This window comes from Capsella rubella, unplaced genomic scaffold, assembly GCF_000375325.1.
Source record: "Capsella rubella cultivar Monte Gargano unplaced genomic scaffold, Caprub1_0 scaffold_5, whole genome shotgun sequence".
In the NCBI taxonomy this organism is placed as follows: Eukaryota; Viridiplantae; Streptophyta; class Magnoliopsida; order Brassicales; family Brassicaceae; genus Capsella; species Capsella rubella.
In genome coordinates this window covers 6,321,710-6,340,577 of record NW_006238919.1, presented here as the reverse complement: position 1 = coordinate 6,340,577, position 18,868 = coordinate 6,321,710, and the positions used below count along the sequence as shown (strand labels likewise).

Sequence of the window (18,868 nt, the reverse complement as noted above, 5' to 3'; positions counted from 1 at the left end):
AAATCAGAGAAAAATATGCTAACATGAAGAATCTCCTTCCAAATCGTCATAACATATTCCAACCCATAGGACCTCCATAAGACCCCCCAAATAGGTCTCGTTAATAAGACATGCTTACAAACGCCAATTCGGCCCATAAAACAAGTCTCACGATATTATAGGAAGTTTTAACAAAGGAAGACCACTTGAATTCCAAGACAACTAAAGCTCGATCAATACAGATATCCATCAACCCAAATCATTTGTTCCTTATTTGAAAAAACTGGATCATTCCATATCCCAATTCTTTATTAACATGGTTCATCTATATCATAAAGTTTATCATTTGCATTTTTGTTATTTTAGAATTTGCAAGTGAATGATTTATTATTCTTATTTTTTGGTATATATTGGCATTTCCAATCACTTTCATTGGATAATGCTTTTTCAAATATTATGCATTTATGTCGATGATATTTTTAGTAATACACGACTGGTTTGTAAACTCACAATCATATAGTCAAACGGGTTATGATTAATATTTTTTAAAAACATTTTTTAAGAGTTGGTCTGTTAAAACATACATACAATATAAGCGTGTATATTTTACAAGTGGAATCATTTAAAGTTTTCATATACTCGATTTCTTCTTTTATTATAACTTTTAATTATATATTAGATAAATATTTTCCCCCGCGCTGTAGCGCGGGTCCGTTTCTAGTTTTAAGTTAAGATAGAAGTAGAAATTCCAATATATATATATATATAGGAAAATTTAAGTTAAGATAGAAGTATATATATATATTTTTAAATTTTTTAAAACTTCCCTATATTATCATTTTCAAAAGTATTGTTCAACCCAAACTCATTTAAGAAAAAGAAACTAGCGCAATCTCAAAATCTTACGGATAGAACGACGATGGATCTCAATCACAAAGAGATGTCAGAAATTATGATTTAAATATTTAAAGTCAACTATTAATTTCAGTTTATAATCAAATTTGGAAACATAATTCGATTTTTTTTAATTAGATCTAGGTGAATAGAAATTTTAGGTCATGTGTAATTTATAAACTATTCTCAACTGGATTTGGAGAATTTTCTCGCTTTAAATTCGACGAACGAATCTATTTTCATATAAAGATTTGGATTTGTGGATATGCAATTAAATGTTTTGTTCATATTGTACTTATGTGGGTTGAATTTATAAAACCAATGTCTAAAAAAGAATAGCGCTACTAGTCTTAACACATGATTTTTTTTAGTGCTACTTTGATAATCACAAAATTAAACGGTACTAATTTAGTGGCTTGGAAATTTGTTACTCAAATTTAGTTTTGAAAGCTTTGTTGACAAATGTGATTGTTTTGATTCAATTTCAATGTATTATAAATTTTTATATAGAGTTTTTTGTATTTTTCTTTTGTCACTTCATCATGTATTGATTGTAGTTTTTATTTATTTATATGAATATGAATGATTCAATGAAAAAAAAAATTACTTACTTCCACTAACCTACAATCTAGGCTTCAAACCAAATTAAGAGAAGTAGTTATACTACGTTCATACCGGTTTAGTCGATTTGGTTGAAGCAAATCTAATTAAGACAATAAAAATTTAGCTTATCAGAAATCTTTTCTAAACATGTTATCAAGCTTAGAAGGAGAGGAATGATTAAGATTTTCCACTTATGCACGTGTAGGGTGCGGCTAAAATGATTAAGACAATTAATATATGATTCAATTTTAATTCACATGCATTCTATTCTCTTGGAAATCTTCCTCATTGCAGATATATAAGTTTTGCAAGTTTTTCAAATTCTAAAGGAATATTTTCAAAAAATAGTATTAAAAATGAACTTTTCTAACAAATGCACTAAATTAAATTAATACGAATAAAATTAAAATTCTGAATGCAATAAATTAATTTTTTTCGATTTAAAAAAAAAATATTTTGAAGAGATGTAAAAAAACTATAATATGAATTCATTTATGCATAAGAAATTCATAAATTTTAATCTATAAGTAATGATTTTTTCTATCACAATTTCGCAGCTTATGAAATTATAAAAAATGATACATTTTTAAATGTGATACAATTTTAAATGTTGAAAACTTATAAATTATTTGTATGACTGTTTGAAAAATATTAGAGGATACCCTAATATATTACTTTAGCAATTCAACACACTGATTAGTTGATACCAGCAAAATATAGAGAGGAATTATAGATGAGAATTATGTTAAAAAGGAACTATGATTTTATATTACTAATAAGACTACTTGATCGACTTAAAATTCAGTCTTATTATTTTATAATGTTTACTATTTTATTGAATAGTAGTTCATATAGGTTTTAATATATTTGCATTGATATTATGGGAAACTTCTTAAAATGGCGTGTAGTTGAGCATTAACATTAATGTGATAAGAGTATTTCTCACAAAAATATTTATAATATCTTGTAGTATAAATTTATTGCTAACTATAATTATATTCAACCATTTTCAAATTAAATAAAAATGTCATATTTATTCAGTTTTAAAAATAAAATTAAAATTAAAATTGTAAATAATAGTAGAAAGGTCTAAAAAAATATTTTCAAGTTTGTCATCTCATTAAATATTTAACGTGCGAATTTTATATCCCTTTTTCATGTTTGACCATAAAAATCACGATTTTCCATTGTGTTTCATAATACCATGGGATTTTTAGTTATATATTCCGTGCATGGGTTTGATTTCTTAAGAATTCTATATTAGTATTTTCTTAAGTATATATATGAAAAAATCTTCATATTTAAAACAGTTACAAAAAATGTTATTGTATTTAATATAATATCTTTAAAAATCAATAGAAAATAGCTAGAAAAAGGTAAAAATGGAATTAATCTAGATATTTGGAAAAAAAATTCAGAATTTAAAACTGTAATTCTCCTATCATATTTGTTTGATTTTATTTTTAGTTGCTTTATATCACATATAAAACATAAAATATATGAAATTATAATTTTTTGCATACTTTTTATTCGAACCTTATTAAAATGGACATATTTCACTCGCTTAATATAAAAGTTTGTGTGTTCAACATCCTAAATCGGTTAAAATGTTTAGAGAATGATTCAAAATCATACTATACATCAAAATGAATTTAGTCCGAATGAACATAAAGGGAATCAGATTCGCTGACAACTCAACAAAGTATTGAGCACTTTATTTCTACAGGTCTTCCTCAAAGTACATACACTAGTCCACTTGTGGCTGCGACCCTTCACCATTTAGAGTCAGTAGTGGAATTTTTCTAAATCTTAGTTTGTCATATATTTACCCTGGATTTGTTCATTCCCTACCTCCTCCAACCGCATATGATCATGACCCTAAACCTAAGATAGGTAAACAAGTTGATAATAAGAGAATTATTCGTTGTATCCAAATTCTATCGGAAAAACATCCAAACTTTAAAGTTTGTATATCATTAAATTTGATTTTACGTCAATTTTTTTAAGTTTTAACATATATAGTCAATATTAGAATTTTCATATTTAAACTTAATAAAAACTTTTAATTAACATAGACAAAGTATATTACATGACGAGTTGTATGACGGGACGGGTTTGAATCACTATTACTAAAAATTAAAATATTATTAATTTGATACTTTAATATGGGTTAAGTCTTCATCTTGCTATTTTTAACAACATCAATATAAGACATCTTGAATCAAAGTGATATAAAAAGTATGGTATTATGCAATTTTAATAATTATTATACAAACTCCAACAAAATATCTAAATTCTATAAAAAAAAAATATAACTGTAAATTTAGAAGAAATAAAAAAATTTACATTGTGGTGCACATGTTAAAGTATAGTCTTTAGTACGTATAGTTTTAAACTCATTTAACAGTTTGATACTTTGATTCATCATTCATCCCTAAATTCCATATATGCTTTTTTGAGGAATATATATTCACACAGATTAAGATTGATTCATATGTTAAAGACAAATCACAAGCTGAAGTAAAATTTAACCTAAATCTGAAACCTTATTTTGTCAAAATCGGCAAAAATACACGAATACTAGATGATGATCCGTGATACACCGCGGAGTAATTTTGGTTTGTTAAACATTGACATCAATTCTTAATTCACAAGTAATGGTTTTTGTTTTAGTTTGTTGTCTTTTTTCTCCGATTGCATAATACGTATCTCTTATCTTAATTTGGGATTTTATAATCTAGTTAAGCTTCGTGGTTATAGCCTCGTTGACCTTCTCCTTTGTAGCACTAAGCAATGCTCCCTTATAAACAAACCATACATGTTTTGCAATCTTGGTGTGTGACTGTGATGAATGTTTTAGTTGCAATACTATATGCTTATTATTAGTTATTAGTATTGCAAAAATCTACCTTACAAATAGAAGAGAAGTAGCTAGCAAAAGAAAATAACAATTGAATAATCTTAGTATGGCTTCTTGGGTTCATCTGCTGGGCCTTTGGAATTTGGATCAGCCTCTTTTGGATAAGCCTTTTGAAAGTCTATAACTGACAGTGGAAAAGAGACAAAAGAGTCCATTATTTATTGTTATTGAATAGACAAAGCACTGAAAACTTTAAGATAGAAATAACAGTAATGCAACAAAAGAGCTGTTGGGAAAATATTGTAAACAAAACACACATCATTGTAACCACATTATTAAAGTCTCAGCTTCATTTCATTTCACAGATCTAAACACAGATCATGAGAATCAGTTTCTTCGAAGCACAATGAGGTACTGGATTCCAGGTTTGGCTTTGGCTAATTGAGGAAGCATTTCTTCTGTCTTCTCGCTAACAAGCTCATATGTTTTCTCCATAGCATCTTGGCCAAATTGCGCAGCTATAGATCCTCCAAGAGAGGCCTTAAACGCGAGCGTCAAATAATTTGTGTCTAACGGATACTCGCCTTTCCCGTGAGTAATCTTTTCGAAAGCCTCGATCGTGAAACACCCGTTTGCCTCGATGATTTGCTTCAAATCATCCTCTTGTGCAGCATAGATAGGCAATTTGAATGCATCAAGCTTTTCTTGATCTATTAAACCCTTTTGATTTAAAGAAACAAAGAAATGTAACATGTTAGTATCAATTAGTACTAATATTATGATTAGAAGAGTATATATATAATTTTTACCTGTTTAGCAAGTTCGTTAAGTGAAGTTCCAATGTAATCAATCATCATTCCTTCAACGGATTCAAAGAATTTATTTCCATTTATACGACATGATCCAAGAAGCAATAGCATTCCACCGGACACAAGCTCTTGAGATCTCGCGTTAAGGAAACTTCCAACATCGGTCTTGTATTGATCGAAGTACAATTTCTCTACGGCTTCTGAAGATCCAGAGCAATGTATCTCATTGTTCCAAACAGGGGAGTTACGATCTTTGATTCCATTTGGAATCTTGGATATGAAATGGAGTGAGTAAGAAGAAACTCCTAAATGGAGACTACTTCTTGGAAGAACACGACCAAAGAAAGAACCGGGTACTCCGGTTGCGAAGTAGCTTCTACCTTGAGGAAGTGTCTTGAATAGAGTGTTGAAATCGTTGTTCGAAGAATCATTGAAGAAAACTTGGAACTCTTTCTCTTTATGCTTTTGTTCCACAGCATCAATAACGATTTGGACCGCGTTGAACGTGTTCGGTCCAGAGGAACAACCGAAATCCGCTACGTTAATGAGGTTTAAACTACTGTCTATATCGAGTTTCGCGGAGATCACTTCGTTGATCTTCTCCTTTGCAGCTATAACCAATGCTCCCTATGATCCAAACACATTCTTAAAACAATCAATACCTCAAAACTTAAGAGATATATGATTCTTGAATTAGCAAAAAAAGATTAGTATACAACAAACCTGGTATTTCGAATGTTCTCTGTAACTATCAGGACCTTCACCACCAAGCATAGAGTATGTAGTCGACATGTCTCTCTCTCTCTCTTTCTTTGATCTCTTTTGTCTTGTGATGTGTTAAAGACTGTGATGTTCTAAGTGGAAGACTTTGTGGTTTACTTTATATTGCAAATTGGTGTAATTAAATAAACATATTGGCCTCGTTTTGTTAAACGTATATTGCAGCAAAAGAATAGTTTAATTAGGAAATGTACAGTGGATAACATATTTTAAGCATTGTCAGGGAATCATATATCTTGATAAACTTTTATTGGAGACAGGTAGCCCAATAATGTGGACTTTTTCAACTCTTTGCTAAACAAGAACGTGCAAAATTATAATATATTATGTTGAATAGTAATATTATAGTTGATAAAATTAAAAAGTTGTTGCATAAGATTTGATTATTGATTAAAGAATGTGTTATTGATTAGTGATGATTCCCTGACAGTGTTTGCTGTAAGAGATCTCTTACAAAATATATATGAATAATTCCGTGACAATGTTAAAAGATAAAATTACATAACCAAGTGAGGTGAAAGTTAACTGTATTTTTATGATATTTATGTTTAGTTTGCTTTAGGTTGTTTTTGTTTGTGTAGCTTGTTGTAAAGTATTGTTAGATTGTTGTAGTAGTGAGGACGGGTTTTTTTGTTGTGTTTGTTGTTCGAATAATCTTATTAAAGTGAGTGCAGAACCATGAATTTATTTAAGTAATTGGGATTTAGTAACTTGTTTTGTGATGATGTGTAGGCATGATAAAGGTGTTATTGAATGTTTGGCGTGTTGGTTAGTTTTATTATTTTCTATATGTGGTATCTTGTTGTTCGTGTATAGTTTGTATATGGGAGGATTACCTTACTGAGTATATATGTGAGCACTCACTTATCTCTTTTTGTTGTGGTGCATGTAAAGATATGACCGTGAAATTGTGACAACGACAAAAGAATGATCTAGGATTGTTGGATGTTTATTATGCTTTGTTTTATTTTATTTTCTTAAAATAATCAAAAAGGTTATAAGCCGAAACCCATACATTCTCTCAAGTCCGAGACCAGAACATGTTATATAGTCTCGTCCCAAGCGCTATTTGAACCAACGATCTCTAAAATTTTGCCGGAGATTTTCAATTTTTTTATTTTATTGAACCTAATTAGAGCATTGGATGGAAATGATTCTGTTAAAATAACAAATAACTAATGATCAAGTTGTATACAAAATTCTAAAGATATTTTCTTACAATTATCTTGCAAAAAACCATATTTTGTCCGTCAAAATTGCAAAAATAAGTTTCTCACCAAAGCTTAAAAGTAATGTTTTTTTTTTTGTCAAAACTGCAAAATCATATTTTCTTTCCGAACCGCAAATCATGTAGATGGAGATATAAACTAACTAACAAAATAAAAGTTTATTCAAACGAACAACATCCATATAAAGCATTTGTCCATTTAGTTCATTCAACTGGATAGTATATATATATATATATGTTTATATGTATATATAAAAATATTTATGCTTGTAAAATATTCAAACACTTAAAGAAAAAAAACAAATTGAAATTATTCACCCATAGCTTTTGTGGAATTAAGCAGCCAATTGCTGTTGACTTGTCTTCCAATTGTTGCATTCCTAAAACGTGCCTATTGGTGTTTGACTGTTTTCTCTCTGTCTTTTTTTTTTTTTGGTTTTCTATTTGTTAATGATATCTTCTTGTGTTAAACTGTTAATTATATTCAAAGTTTAGAGATTAGTAGAATGTGTCACTAAATCAACATAACAAGGTTTGCTAGTTGAGAGATCGGGTCAACCTGAAGTCTCCGACCCATCGTAGACTTGAGACTATTAACGACTAGGACTAGGTTAATTGAAAAAAATAAGCATGAGTCACTTATCCAAATTATGAAACTCATAAAACACTAAGCAGAAGCACTAAGCTAGGTAATACAAAAACACAGTAACTAACATACTAATAAAACGTTGTTGACTTAAGATACTAGACTACGACATATTTTCAGAAGTCAGAACTCTTTAACAACGTTGGTTCAAACGTTGTTGTCTGAAAGCAAACACAGTAGCTACTTAACTCTTCTATTTAAGTTTTCATCAAAGAGAGACTTGAACCAACTGCTACTAAAAACACGGACCAATCATCAATAGCCACATGGCTAGAAAGACGAGTTATATTCGTCCCATTATAAAGAACGTTTCTACACATTAATCGTCTTTCCGATTTATATTTAAAATAAATAATGTGTGAGATGAAACTTAATAACGCTAATGCAAATGCTCTAAGAAACATAACAATAAGTGATTTGATCCACAATGATAGAAACAAAGCCAAGTTTAACATCATAAACATAGTTTAAAGTTCACCAGAACCATCTCTCTACAAAAACAAAATTTTCAAAAGAGCTCACGATTCAATTATACAAGTATACAACATAAAAGTATCAATCTTTTTCCCAAAAGATCCAAACTTTATTCATAATTCGATTCGTAATTACGGAAAACGATTCCAACCCTTCAATTATACAACTTACAATTCAACAAAACTACATTAAACCCACAAATAAAAACACCCAAATCCTCAAAATCCCATTGCTAGCACCCAAACTCTATAAAATCGAACAAAGGGTGTGTATGCTTAAAACCGAGTCCAATTAAACCTGGTTTGCCATTAAACCGGGTCCAATTTAACCGGGGTTTGCCGTTAAACCGGGTCCAATTTAACCGGGGTTTGCCGTTAAACCGGGTCCAATTAAAACCGGTTTCTCTCTCTTAAATTGAATCTAAAGTGAGAAGAAAACCCTAATTTTACAAAACCCGATTTGTAACTACCAAACCAACCAACGAGACACACCACCCAACGATCTCTTTCTTTCTCTCTCTCGAGACTTTTCCAAATTCCCAATTCATCATCACGTTGAACAAATTTGATCGAGTCAGTCACCAAATTGTATGATCATCAGATTCCAGAATTCATCATCTTTCGTTTTTAGTCTGATTTTGTATCATTGCATCATCATCAGTTCAAAAAGTTCGAATTTTTAGGGTTTTTCTTCGAAATCGCTTGTTTTTCTCATCTGGGTATCTGCAAAAATCGAAACTTTGATAAATAAAATTCCTGGAATTGAGGTCTTTGGGATTGCTCTGAAGTTTCCGGCAATGGCGGAGGATAAAAACGGCGGACGTGTGGTTGACGAGAGTGAGTACTCGTCGGAGGATGAAGGAACAGAGGATTACAGGAAAGGAGGGTACCATGCGGTGAGAGTTGGTGATACTTTTAAGAATGGAGTTTATGTGATTCAGAGTAAGCTTGGTTGGGGACATTTCTCTACTGTTTGGCTTGCTTGGGACACTCATGGATCGGTATGTTGTTTTTTTACTCTCTTGAGAACTCATTTAGGGTGTGAAGAGAAGAAAAAATGATTGCTTTGGTTATGTTTCTTAGTATATAGAGTATGTTTGCTCTGTGTCGGTAATGTGGTTGAGTGGGGTTCTTGAATTAATGTAGAAATATATGTTGAGAAGTTTATGGATCTTTAGTTTCATGTCTGAGTTATGGTTTACTTATAATGTGCATGAGCTAGCGTGTCAGATTGAGTTTGTAAGCGTTAGTTTCAGATCCCTGTAAAGATTGGGCTATTCGTTGTTTCGGGTAAACACCTGTAGTGTTATTATAGCCTTGTGTTTACTTAGATTGATTTCTTTTGCTTTCTTGTCTTTGTATGTTATACTTGTTTGGTTTTGTGCTGGAGGACCTTGCTTTTGTTTTCTTTATACATTTCAAAGCGTTGACCAACGCAAGAAAATTTATTGTTTGTAGCGTTATGTAGCTTTGAAAGTCCAGAAGAGCGCTCAGCATTACACTGAGGCAGCCATGGATGAGATAAAGATTTTGAAACAGATTGCTGAAGGTGACTCGGGTGATAAGAAATGTGTTGTTAAGCTACTGGATCATTTCAAGCATTCAGGTCCTAATGGGAAACATGTTTGTATGGTTTTTGAGTACTTGGGAGATAACCTGTTGTCTGTTATCAAGTACAGTGATTACCGAGGGGTCCCTCTTCACATGGTTAAAGAGCTCTGTTTTCATATTTTGGTTGGGTTAGACTATCTTCACCGTGAGCTCTCTATTATTCATACTGATTTAAAGCCGGAGAACGTTCTGCTTCTGTCTACGATTGATCCATCAAGAGATGCTCGGAGATCAGGTGTTCCACTTGTTCTGCCAACCACCAAGGAAAAAGTTGTTTCTGAAGCAGCTGCTAAACCTGAAACTAAGAGTTATACATACGATGGGGATTTGACAAAGAATCAGAAAAAGAAGATCCGTAAGAAAGCTAAGAAAGTGGTAGCTCAAGGGTGTGGTGGAGAGGAAGCTTCAGAAGAAAATGAAATCATTTCTAACTCAGAAGCAAGAACAAATGGCAATTCTACCGAGGAGAGGTCAGAAGGAAGTTCCACAAGATCAAAGGAAGACGAAGAAGCCAGAGAGAAGGGTATAAAAAATAATAGTCAGGGTAATAGGAGAGGAAGCCGATCCACAAGGAAGAAATTACTGGGTGAGATAGAGTGCAAATGCAAATTAGTTGATTTTGGGAATGCTTGTTGGACGTATAAACAGTTCACAAGCGATATTCAGACAAGACAGTACCGATGTCCAGAGGTTGTTCTTGGATCAAAATACTCAACCTCAGCAGATATGTGGTCATTTGCTTGTATTTGTTTCGAGCTGGCCACTGGAGATGTCCTATTTGATCCTCACAGTGGCGAAAACTATGACCGCGATGAGGTACCTTCATATATTTTCTTTTTTCTTTGCCAGTTTTGTATAAAGAGCTAAGTTGTATCATTCTTATTTCCAGTCTGAAACTGGTTGCCTTTGTTTCAGGATCATCTGGCACTGATGATGGAGCTTCTTGGGATGATGCCAAGGAAGGTAAAGCTGATAAACATTGTCGCTTTGCATGTGATCGCACATTTTGATGATTGAAACTTGGATAAATAGTACAGCCTAATTTCCTTTTGATGAGCCTGTTTTGTCTTCAACTGTAGATTGCATTAGGCGGTCGATACTCACGGGATTTCTTCAACCGACAAGGTGAACTAAGGCACATCCGGCGGTTGCGGTTTTGGCCAATCAGCAAAGTCTTAAAGGAGAAGTATGATTTCAGCGAGCTGGACGCAAAAGCAATGGCAGATTTCTTAATCCCAATTCTTGAATTTGTGCCTGAGAAGAGACCGACAGCCGCCAAATGCCTAACACACCCATGGTTCAATCCAGGCCCGAGATTACTGGAACCGTCATTGAAACCGCAAGAACCAAATAAAGAAGAAGAAGCAGCAGTAAATGAGAACAGAGAAAAGGAAAAGGACGAAAGAGAAGCAATGGAGGCTGGTGTAGGTAATATCGCCATTGATGGCTCTGAAGAGAAGGTGGCAACAAGAGGAGGACGTCAATGTGGCCGGGATATTCGCGCATTAAAATGATTAAACTGCCCCCAAAGTTATTTGTTCGGCTTGTCATCTTCGGTTTGTTGTTTGAGATTTGGCTTTTTCCGAGTAGAAGATTTAGACTTGTGTGTTTTGTTTTGATGGTTGAGGTGAAGATTCAGAATTTTGTTGCTCAGAACAGTTAAAAGCTTGAATGTGGTGAATGAATATATGGAGACACAAAACTGTGAGTTCAGTGAGGATCAACGAAGCTCACTCACTAACTCGCATTCTCTACTTCATCAAAAGAAAGAAAACACATTCTACCTAATGGAAAATTATATCCATTTATATCCATTTAAAAGTTATGAGGTCACAAATAAAGTTATATATATATATATTTACAACGAAAATCTTTATTTTTAGGTTGCCTATTTTCGAGAGAATGAAAATTTTAGAGGAAACTGTAACAACTTATTATTTAATAGATTTTATTTTGTCACTTTTCAACAATCTAGTGCTCAATTTTTGACTCCACTACAGAATTTTATTACTTTAAGTTGAATTCGAAATGTTCATTGACATTTGCATCGCAAGTATTTTTTTTTTTAACTAAGATTGTGTGCTTACAAAAAAATCAAGTGTGGTTGCTTTTTGTTTAATGTGTGAGTTAAACCAACCAACATGAAGAGGGGTGTATTCAAAATGAAATTTTAAAAGATTTGAGTTTTATTGAGTTCTTAAATGATTTTGATGATTTTAGGGAAGTTCATATGACTTTTATAAAATCTTTTCAAATCTCACTAAAAACCATGAGACTTGGATTTCTGTATTTTTAGCCACTCATTTTTAAGGCTTCAAGTCTCAAATTTTGAAGACCTCTTTTAGCTTGTGAACTTTTTAACCAATCATATATGTATAAATCATTTAAAATAAAATTGGGGTCTATAATATAAAACTGAAAATCTTAAAAGGTTAGAAAAAATCAAATTAATGTGACTTTATTTTAATTTTTATTGGTTATAGTTTTTCTAAGTATATGACGATAACATGTTTTTAAGTTTTCGCGTAATGCACTCGTAAGGCATCGGAACTATTCATACAAACATAGTTTACTTCGATGAACCATACCAAATAAGCAAAATCGTGAGTCCTTAATCCTTATATATCAAAACATTGCCTTGTCATTAAAGGTCATTTGTGGATGTGTCCTTTGACGTGAATTCAGAAACTTGATAGCTATTATCACAACGAAACTTAAGAAAAGTATGTTATCATAATTCAAACATCAAAATTATTTTAATTTATCATTACTAAACAAAACGAAAGGATAAAATTACAAAATATTATCTCAAAAACTTTTAAGTAACTAAGGATTCCATGGAAAACATAGAGGCCGACCACCATCGCGCTTAATACGACATGGACCTGCCTCAGTTACATACCAAATACATTCTTTGCAGCTTCCAGCCTCACTTTTTGGATTGTCGTCTCTATCTGCTCTAAATATATCAAACGTAGCTGTGCCATTAGGCCACTCGAAACTGCAAGTGTACGTTGTTGTTTTACGTAGATTGACACGAAACCTGAAATCAAAAGTGTCTTTCCAGTTGAGTCTTACTACTCCTAAATCATCCCCTTTGTTTCTACAGTGCACAATCAAGATTGCATGCGAGACCAACTTGTTGACGATAGTAACATGTTTAGCTGAGAATGGTATAAGTCCATCGCTGGACGAATAGTTTTCTAATGATGCCGACGTTTGGAGAACATAGAGAAATAAGACTAGCACGAAGAAAATGAAAATTTGATTTGTTGAGGAAGCCATGGGTGTGGTTTAGTTTAAGATCAGTTTGTGAGAGAGTTATTTCTTTTGTTTGAGAGAAAGCATGGATTTATAAGACAAATGTGAGAATCTTAAGTTTGTAACGTATAATACACAATGACAAAGCATACCTAAATAAAGAAGATATATAATGGTTTCTTTTCTTTTTTTTTGTTCAAATATAATGGTTTCTATATCATTATTATTCTTTGGTATCTTTGGTTACAAAGATGGTCAAATCCATGCAGTTTTCTATTTTCTGCCTATAAAAAAGCTCTGAATTTGTTATATTTAATAAGCAATTTCTTCAATAGGTATTTATCTAATTATTCATAATGATCACCAAATTTGATATTTATAGTAGTAGATAATTTGTTTAAAGTTTATATTTTGTTATTAATATCATAGTGTAATAAGGAAATCTGCTTAACTTTAAGGTAAATAATTTATATTACCATTTATATACATCTTCTTCGGGAAAAATGTTATTTAAATCCCGAACTTACAAATTTTGGCCATTTTAATCCTAGATTTTTCATTGCGGCCATTAAAATCATATACTTCTCGTTGACGTTATTTTTAAATCACCATCTTCTGTTGACTGAGCCAGATTGAACAAGTTGTCAAATCAAATCCTCTAACAGAAGAGTTAACATCCGTTTAGGATCGTTACTAGAACTCTACTAAGTCAAAAATGAGAATCACAAGGACAAGTGACGTCGTGCTGCCTTAAACAAAATGCATAAATTCCCAAATCGACGTTGCTTGTCCTTATGATCCTCATTTTTCGACTTAACAAAGATCGATTAACGATCATAAACGGCTGTTAACTCGTCTATTAGAGAATTCTGTTAGAGAATTTGATTTGACGACATGCTCAATCTGACTTAGTCAACAGAAGATAGTGATTTAAAATAACGTTAACGAGAATTCTATGATTTTAATGGCAACAGTGGAAGTTGAGAATTAAAATGGCCAAAATTTGTAAGTTCAGGATTTAAATAACATTTTTCCCCATCTTCTTCATCTAACATCTCCAGTTTCATGTTCATTGGCCGAGTATGATCCGTAAACACACAACAAATCTTGAACAGCCTAAGACAAATGAACTACTCTTAACTACATACAGTTAGAAAGTAAACTAAGAACTTAGTAACGAAAACGAAGAGATTTCTTATTTACATTATTTTTTACAAGGCCAAAAATTGGTTACGTTCCTAGTTATGTTATATCACAACTTGATGCTAATCTTCTCTGACATCTTCATCAAATTTGAGTAAACTCTATCACCACCAATCTCATGACCTGAAGCTCCAGAAGCAATCCTCAAAACATCTTCAATGAGTCCAACATTACCCATTATGTCTACATGAGATCCGCTTTCCGTTCCTCGACTTTCCAATAGACTTCCTGGTGGCTTGTGTTTATATTCCCGCACAAATGTCTCCATCCCCGACGGGTTAAACCGTGTTTTCCCTCTCCATCCCTTTGCACACATAAACCCCGCACTTATCGCCGGTACACTCTCGTCTCCATCCGCAAACCGAGTTCCTCCTTTAAGACAAACTTCATCTCCATCCACCGATCCATCTATCCGGAAAGGAATGCTGCTCTTGTATTTAGCCGATGAGGTTGCGAGCTTGTATATGTAAGATCTCTCGGTCGGAATTCCTACTCCGTAAAGACAGTACATCTCCATCTCTGGTGCATCCGGTAATCTGTTAGGGGAACAAACAAGGTATTCAAATTCCAGCCATTGTGTTTCTACTGTCACAGGTAAAAGATCTCCCCAGACTGGCCATGAACCGTTTCTGATCCCGACACGGGACAATTGGGACCAACCTAGCCCTTCTTTCCCGCCAAGGCGCCAATGTTTTTTTTTTGTTTGATGTTTAACCGCCAAAACCAGAGTGGGTGAGGTCAAGCCCGTTTGCAACATGATAGCATGCATATTGCTATATAAAAAAAGGACAATGGGAAAATGTTATATACTTACTTGGTCTCGAGTGGATTGGACCAGTACTTATAGTGTCCATACTTAGGATCGTCAAGATCCTCAGCAATGCCGTGTGAGAAATGAGCCTCAGCTCGTTTCATCATCTTAGGGGATATAAACCGGAGAAGATCAAAAACAGTGGTGGCTGTGTAAGCTGTGTTTTCTGCTACTTTAACTATGCTTTCTCGGCTTATTTCATTGTACTCTGACCAAAACTCTCCACATGATGTGGTCTCATTTGAAGTACCGTCTCCTCTTGACAGTTCCTGTTAAGCATATAAAGAGAAAAGTGAACGCAGTTAGATTCCATCGACCTCGGTAAAGGCAGGAAACCGTGGCAAGATTTTTTATAACCTTTATGTTAAGAGTATTTAGTTGTGAGGAAGGCAGTTCGGATGCTTGTTTTCCGAAAGCTATGATTCTTCCGTACTTTGCGGGTTCTTTCACCCAAGACTCCGGTCTAACGCTGTCATTTCGTCTATTTAGATTATTTATTGATAGTTGCGATGATTTTCTCTTGGAGTAAATACAATTGTGGTCTTCTTCAGTGTATGAATCCAGATCTCCCCATATTGCCTCACCACCTTTTGGTAATAAAGAAACTATTGAATCCCAGCTATGTGACATCCGCATAAGGTGTTCGAGTGTTTGCAGCTTAAGAAGTTCCGAGTCTAAGAGACCCGGCGCCAAAGATCTAAACCATAAAAGTGGCCAATCAAAATCCATTAAATAATTTCAAATAGTGAGTAGACAACCTAAAACCGTTAAATAAATCAACGAAAACTAACATAACATTTCTTATGAAATCTAACATAACATTTCTTATGAAATCTAACATAACAACTGAAAGTAAACTTTAAAACGTCCTAACCTGGCGTAAGCGATATCTTTTCCCTCAGCGGAAAGCAAATTACTGACGGCTTTAGGGACACCTAAAAAAGCAGGTCCAATGTTGACAACGGCTTTGATGTGTTCGGCACACCAACCTGGACCGCCACCACCGCCTCCATCAGAAAGAGGTGTTTCAACCCATTTAAGGAAGTGAAGGAAATAGATAGCTCCCATCGAATGCGGAACCACCACTACTCTATTATATCCATTTGTGGCATACATTAGCTCGATTTTACTCTTTAGCCTACTTAATGAGTGGTCACGTACCTGCTCGGTTCCAATACCAAAACTATCAATTAGTCCAAACACAACTCAATATATCTATTACATTTACAAAAGTAGCTAGTAACCATCACAATGTCTTATATATCATTATCATCGTTCACTACCATTGTTGTTAATGTGATATAGGAATCTAATATAGTACATACCTCAGTGTTATGGAAAGAGAGTCTCCAATCATAAGAAGCCATATGAATGTTTTTGCCTTCATATCCAATTTTTGCCAAACTCTCTATGAGAACTGCCCAAGCAAAGTAGCACGGTGCGAAATAGTCTGCATCCACCAGTCCTGGGACTGCTCGGACCCGGATTCCTGGTGGGTCGAGACCAGTCTCACTGTCCAGAGATAAATGCTCCAACCAGCACAATGGCCTAAAAATCAACTCACAACATAATGATTTAGCAAGTATTCACTTCAAACTGGATTAAGTCAGAATTTATAATATCAAAATTATGCTAACAAGAAAAATCACATAAATCAATAACCAACAATCCATCTGAAAACCATAATTAACCAGAAATATCTGAAATTTTTTTAAAAAATTCTATGCTAAAATCTGATCTTCTACAATTAGTATAATTTTAAATACAGTTAATTATATCCTCATTGCATTAGTATAGTTTTAAATACAATTAAATATGTCCCTATTGCATGTTTTGGACATAATATATTTTGAAGTTATTTTTCTACTTACTATAACAATATAAATCTTACGAATAATTAATTTCCTAAAATCATCTCTCAAATTTATAATTGAATCAAATGTTCATAAACCATCTCCACCATTTGGCCATAACCAAATCAGGTTCCTAAAGACCATGCCAGTACCTTAAGCCAATTCAAGAAGAAATCAAGCTTAACCAAGATTGAACAACTCTAAACCGGAACAATACCAAGCCGGTTCTCTAATTTATCAAAACCTAACCAAGAAAAGCAAAACAAAACGGTCTAACTATGTCACCTTCTAAGAACCTCAGTGAAGCTAGCACCCCAAAGACGTTTACGAAAGAGCCCTTCAGAACAAGGACGACCTTCCCAAAGCTCGAGCCCTCCGGTTACAATCCCCGGAACAAGAATCACCGGATGAAGCGCCTTAACACCTTCTCGACTCAACCTAGTCCCCGGAGACTCAGGAGCTTGTAGCATAGCCGGGACAGGAACCGAGTGGTAGAGAAAGAGAAGGAGCCACCAAGCCGTACATAGATAACCAATAGCCCAACAACATGAGTCCATGCAGCTACATCTCCCGGAACGACGCCGTTTTGGTTTCTCGGTGGTGGTTTGTTGTTTGGCTATAGGGTTAACGGTATCCTCAGAGAAAGATAGTTTTCTGAACCGGAGTAGTGGAGGAGGAAGCATCGAAACAATAATGTGTGTATGAGCTAAAAAGAAATGATTTAACTAAAGAAAACGAATAATAAAAGATTACATTGCAATAAATAGCAAATATTGTAAATGAGAGAAGGAAAGAACAAAATTGACAATTTCAAGATTGTTACTATTTATATAATGACGCCGCCATTTTTGTATATTTTCAACATTTATTGAGTTTGATGCATGGAAAGAATATTCGTGGTGAGGACTTGTAAGCTATTAGAAGTAGAAGTGTGTGAAAAGCATGAAGAGATTGTTATACTTTAGGACACTTGTCTTACTTTTTACATGCAGTTTTGCTTTTGTTTTTTTGTTTTCTATAGGCATAGTAATCAGTAATCACAAGAGTTAGTTGCTAAATGAATACTTTAAGAATTGAGATCAAATTATTTTATTCACTATTCTTTCAAGTGACATTTTTGTTAAAACAATTGTTAGGAGCTAATTGAACGTTTAGAATAGATTTAGCGTTTTGCGGAAAATTAAAAATTAAACTTAGTTAATGATGTTTTTTTACTGCATGGATGTTTTTTAATTAATAATAAATATATGATATTAAATTTATGTATATTTCTATATCTAGTTAATAAAGAAAAACACTAAATAAAATACTATAATATTGTTTTCAAACAATAAACACATGTAAATGTATTTTAAGGCAAAATCTTATAATTTCACTACAAGAAAAAGAGTAAATTGTATCACTTAAATAGTATCATTCAAACAAATGATTTTAATTTAAATTATTTATTGATAAATGATACAAAATATGTGGTTCAACATCAATTATTATAATTGATGTTATAATTGAAATGTTTGACATCGATTCAGTTTAAATGATATAAATTTATATTGGTTTGCATCATTTCAAAAATATTGATGGAAAAATATGAAAACACATCAATTACTTAACTGATGTATTTACAATTTTATTTACATCACTTAAAAAATGATACAAAATTAACATCACTTTTAAAAATGATACATTTTTTATTAATTGGTATCACACAAAAAAATTGATACAAATATATTAATCCACATCAGTTATTTGATTAGAAAAAAATAATTTAAAATAACTTCGTTTGTAAATGATCAAAAAATATTTTTGAATTAGTTTTTAATATTTTTTTTTTCAAACTTCATGTAGTTAAAAAATCTG

General features: G+C 32.8%; 4 protein-coding genes across 5 annotated transcripts; 1 reads left to right on the top strand and 3 right to left on the bottom strand.

Moving 5' to 3' along the window:
* Positions 1–4,533: 4,533 nt before the first annotated feature.
* Positions 4,534–5,984, bottom strand: LOC17887228 (farnesoic acid carboxyl-O-methyltransferase). Its single transcript, XM_006291325.2, has 3 exons — positions 5,869–5,984; positions 5,146–5,772; positions 4,534–5,056 (listed from the first exon to the last, which is right to left on the bottom strand). The coding sequence occupies exons 1-3, from the start codon at positions 5,935–5,937 to the stop codon at positions 4,724–4,726; spliced, it is 1,029 nt and encodes a 342-aa protein (XP_006291387.2). The 5' UTR covers positions 5,938–5,984; the 3' UTR covers positions 4,534–4,723.
* Positions 5,985–8,735: 2,751 nt separating this feature from the next.
* Positions 8,736–11,607, top strand: LOC17885461 (SRSF protein kinase 1). Of its 2 annotated transcripts, none has more exons than XM_006290787.2 (4): positions 8,736–9,273; positions 9,731–10,699; positions 10,799–10,846; positions 10,963–11,607. In XM_006290787.2, the coding sequence occupies exons 1-4, from the start codon at positions 9,070–9,072 to the stop codon at positions 11,395–11,397; spliced, it is 1,656 nt and encodes a 551-aa protein (XP_006290849.1). In that variant the 5' UTR covers positions 8,736–9,069; the 3' UTR covers positions 11,398–11,607. The 2 variants fall into 2 exon arrangements, with proteins under 2 accessions (XP_006290849.1, XP_006290848.1); XM_006290786.2 differs by having other exon boundaries at positions 9,185–9,273; positions 9,741–10,699.
* Positions 11,608–12,699: 1,092 nt separating this feature from the next.
* Positions 12,700–13,168, bottom strand: LOC17886791 (S-protein homolog 5). Its single transcript, XM_006292314.2, has one exon. The coding sequence runs from the start codon at positions 13,166–13,168 to the stop codon at positions 12,710–12,712; it is 459 nt and encodes a 152-aa protein (XP_006292376.1). The 3' UTR covers positions 12,700–12,709.
* A 1,126-nt stretch (positions 13,169–14,294) lies between these two features.
* On the bottom strand, positions 14,295–17,848 carry LOC17885438 (putative phospholipid:diacylglycerol acyltransferase 2). Its single transcript, XM_006292735.2, has 6 exons — positions 17,297–17,848; positions 16,484–16,706; positions 16,033–16,319; positions 15,516–15,855; positions 15,162–15,427; positions 14,295–14,883 (listed from the first exon to the last, which is right to left on the bottom strand). The coding sequence occupies exons 1-6, from the start codon at positions 17,692–17,694 to the stop codon at positions 14,397–14,399; spliced, it is 2,001 nt and encodes a 666-aa protein (XP_006292797.1). The 5' UTR covers positions 17,695–17,848; the 3' UTR covers positions 14,295–14,396.
* Positions 17,849–18,868: the final 1,020 nt, after the last annotated feature.

Coding starts and splice junctions, on each gene's coding strand:
- LOC17885438 (XM_006292735.2), bottom strand. CDS start 17,694: ATGCTTCCTCCTCCACTACTCCGGTTCAGAAAACTATCTTTCTCTGAG. Junction 16,320..16,483: donor TCTCTTTCCATAACACTGAG/GTATGTACTATA, acceptor GGAACCGAGCAG/GTACGTGACCACTCATTAAG. Junction 15,428..15,515: donor TAAATACTCTTAACATAAAG/GTTATAAAAAAT, acceptor TATGCTTAACAG/GAACTGTCAAGAGGAGACGG.
- LOC17886791 (XM_006292314.2), bottom strand. CDS start 13,168: ATGGCTTCCTCAACAAATCAAATTTTCATTTTCTTCGTGCTAGTCTTA.
- LOC17885461 (XM_006290787.2), top strand. CDS start 9,070: ATGGCGGAGGATAAAAACGGCGGACGTGTGGTTGACGAGAGTGAGTAC. Junction 10,700..10,798: donor AAAACTATGACCGCGATGAG/GTACCTTCATAT, acceptor CCTTTGTTTCAG/GATCATCTGGCACTGATGAT. Junction 10,847..10,962: donor TTGGGATGATGCCAAGGAAG/GTAAAGCTGATA, acceptor CTTCAACTGTAG/ATTGCATTAGGCGGTCGATA.
- LOC17887228 (XM_006291325.2), bottom strand. CDS start 5,937: ATGTCGACTACATACTCTATGCTTGGTGGTGAAGGTCCTGATAGTTAC. Junction 5,773..5,868: donor GAGAACATTCGAAATACCAG/GTTTGTTGTATA, acceptor TTTGGATCATAG/GGAGCATTGGTTATAGCTGC. Junction 5,057..5,145: donor TTAACGAACTTGCTAAACAG/GTAAAAATTATA, acceptor TTAAATCAAAAG/GGTTTAATAGATCAAGAAAA.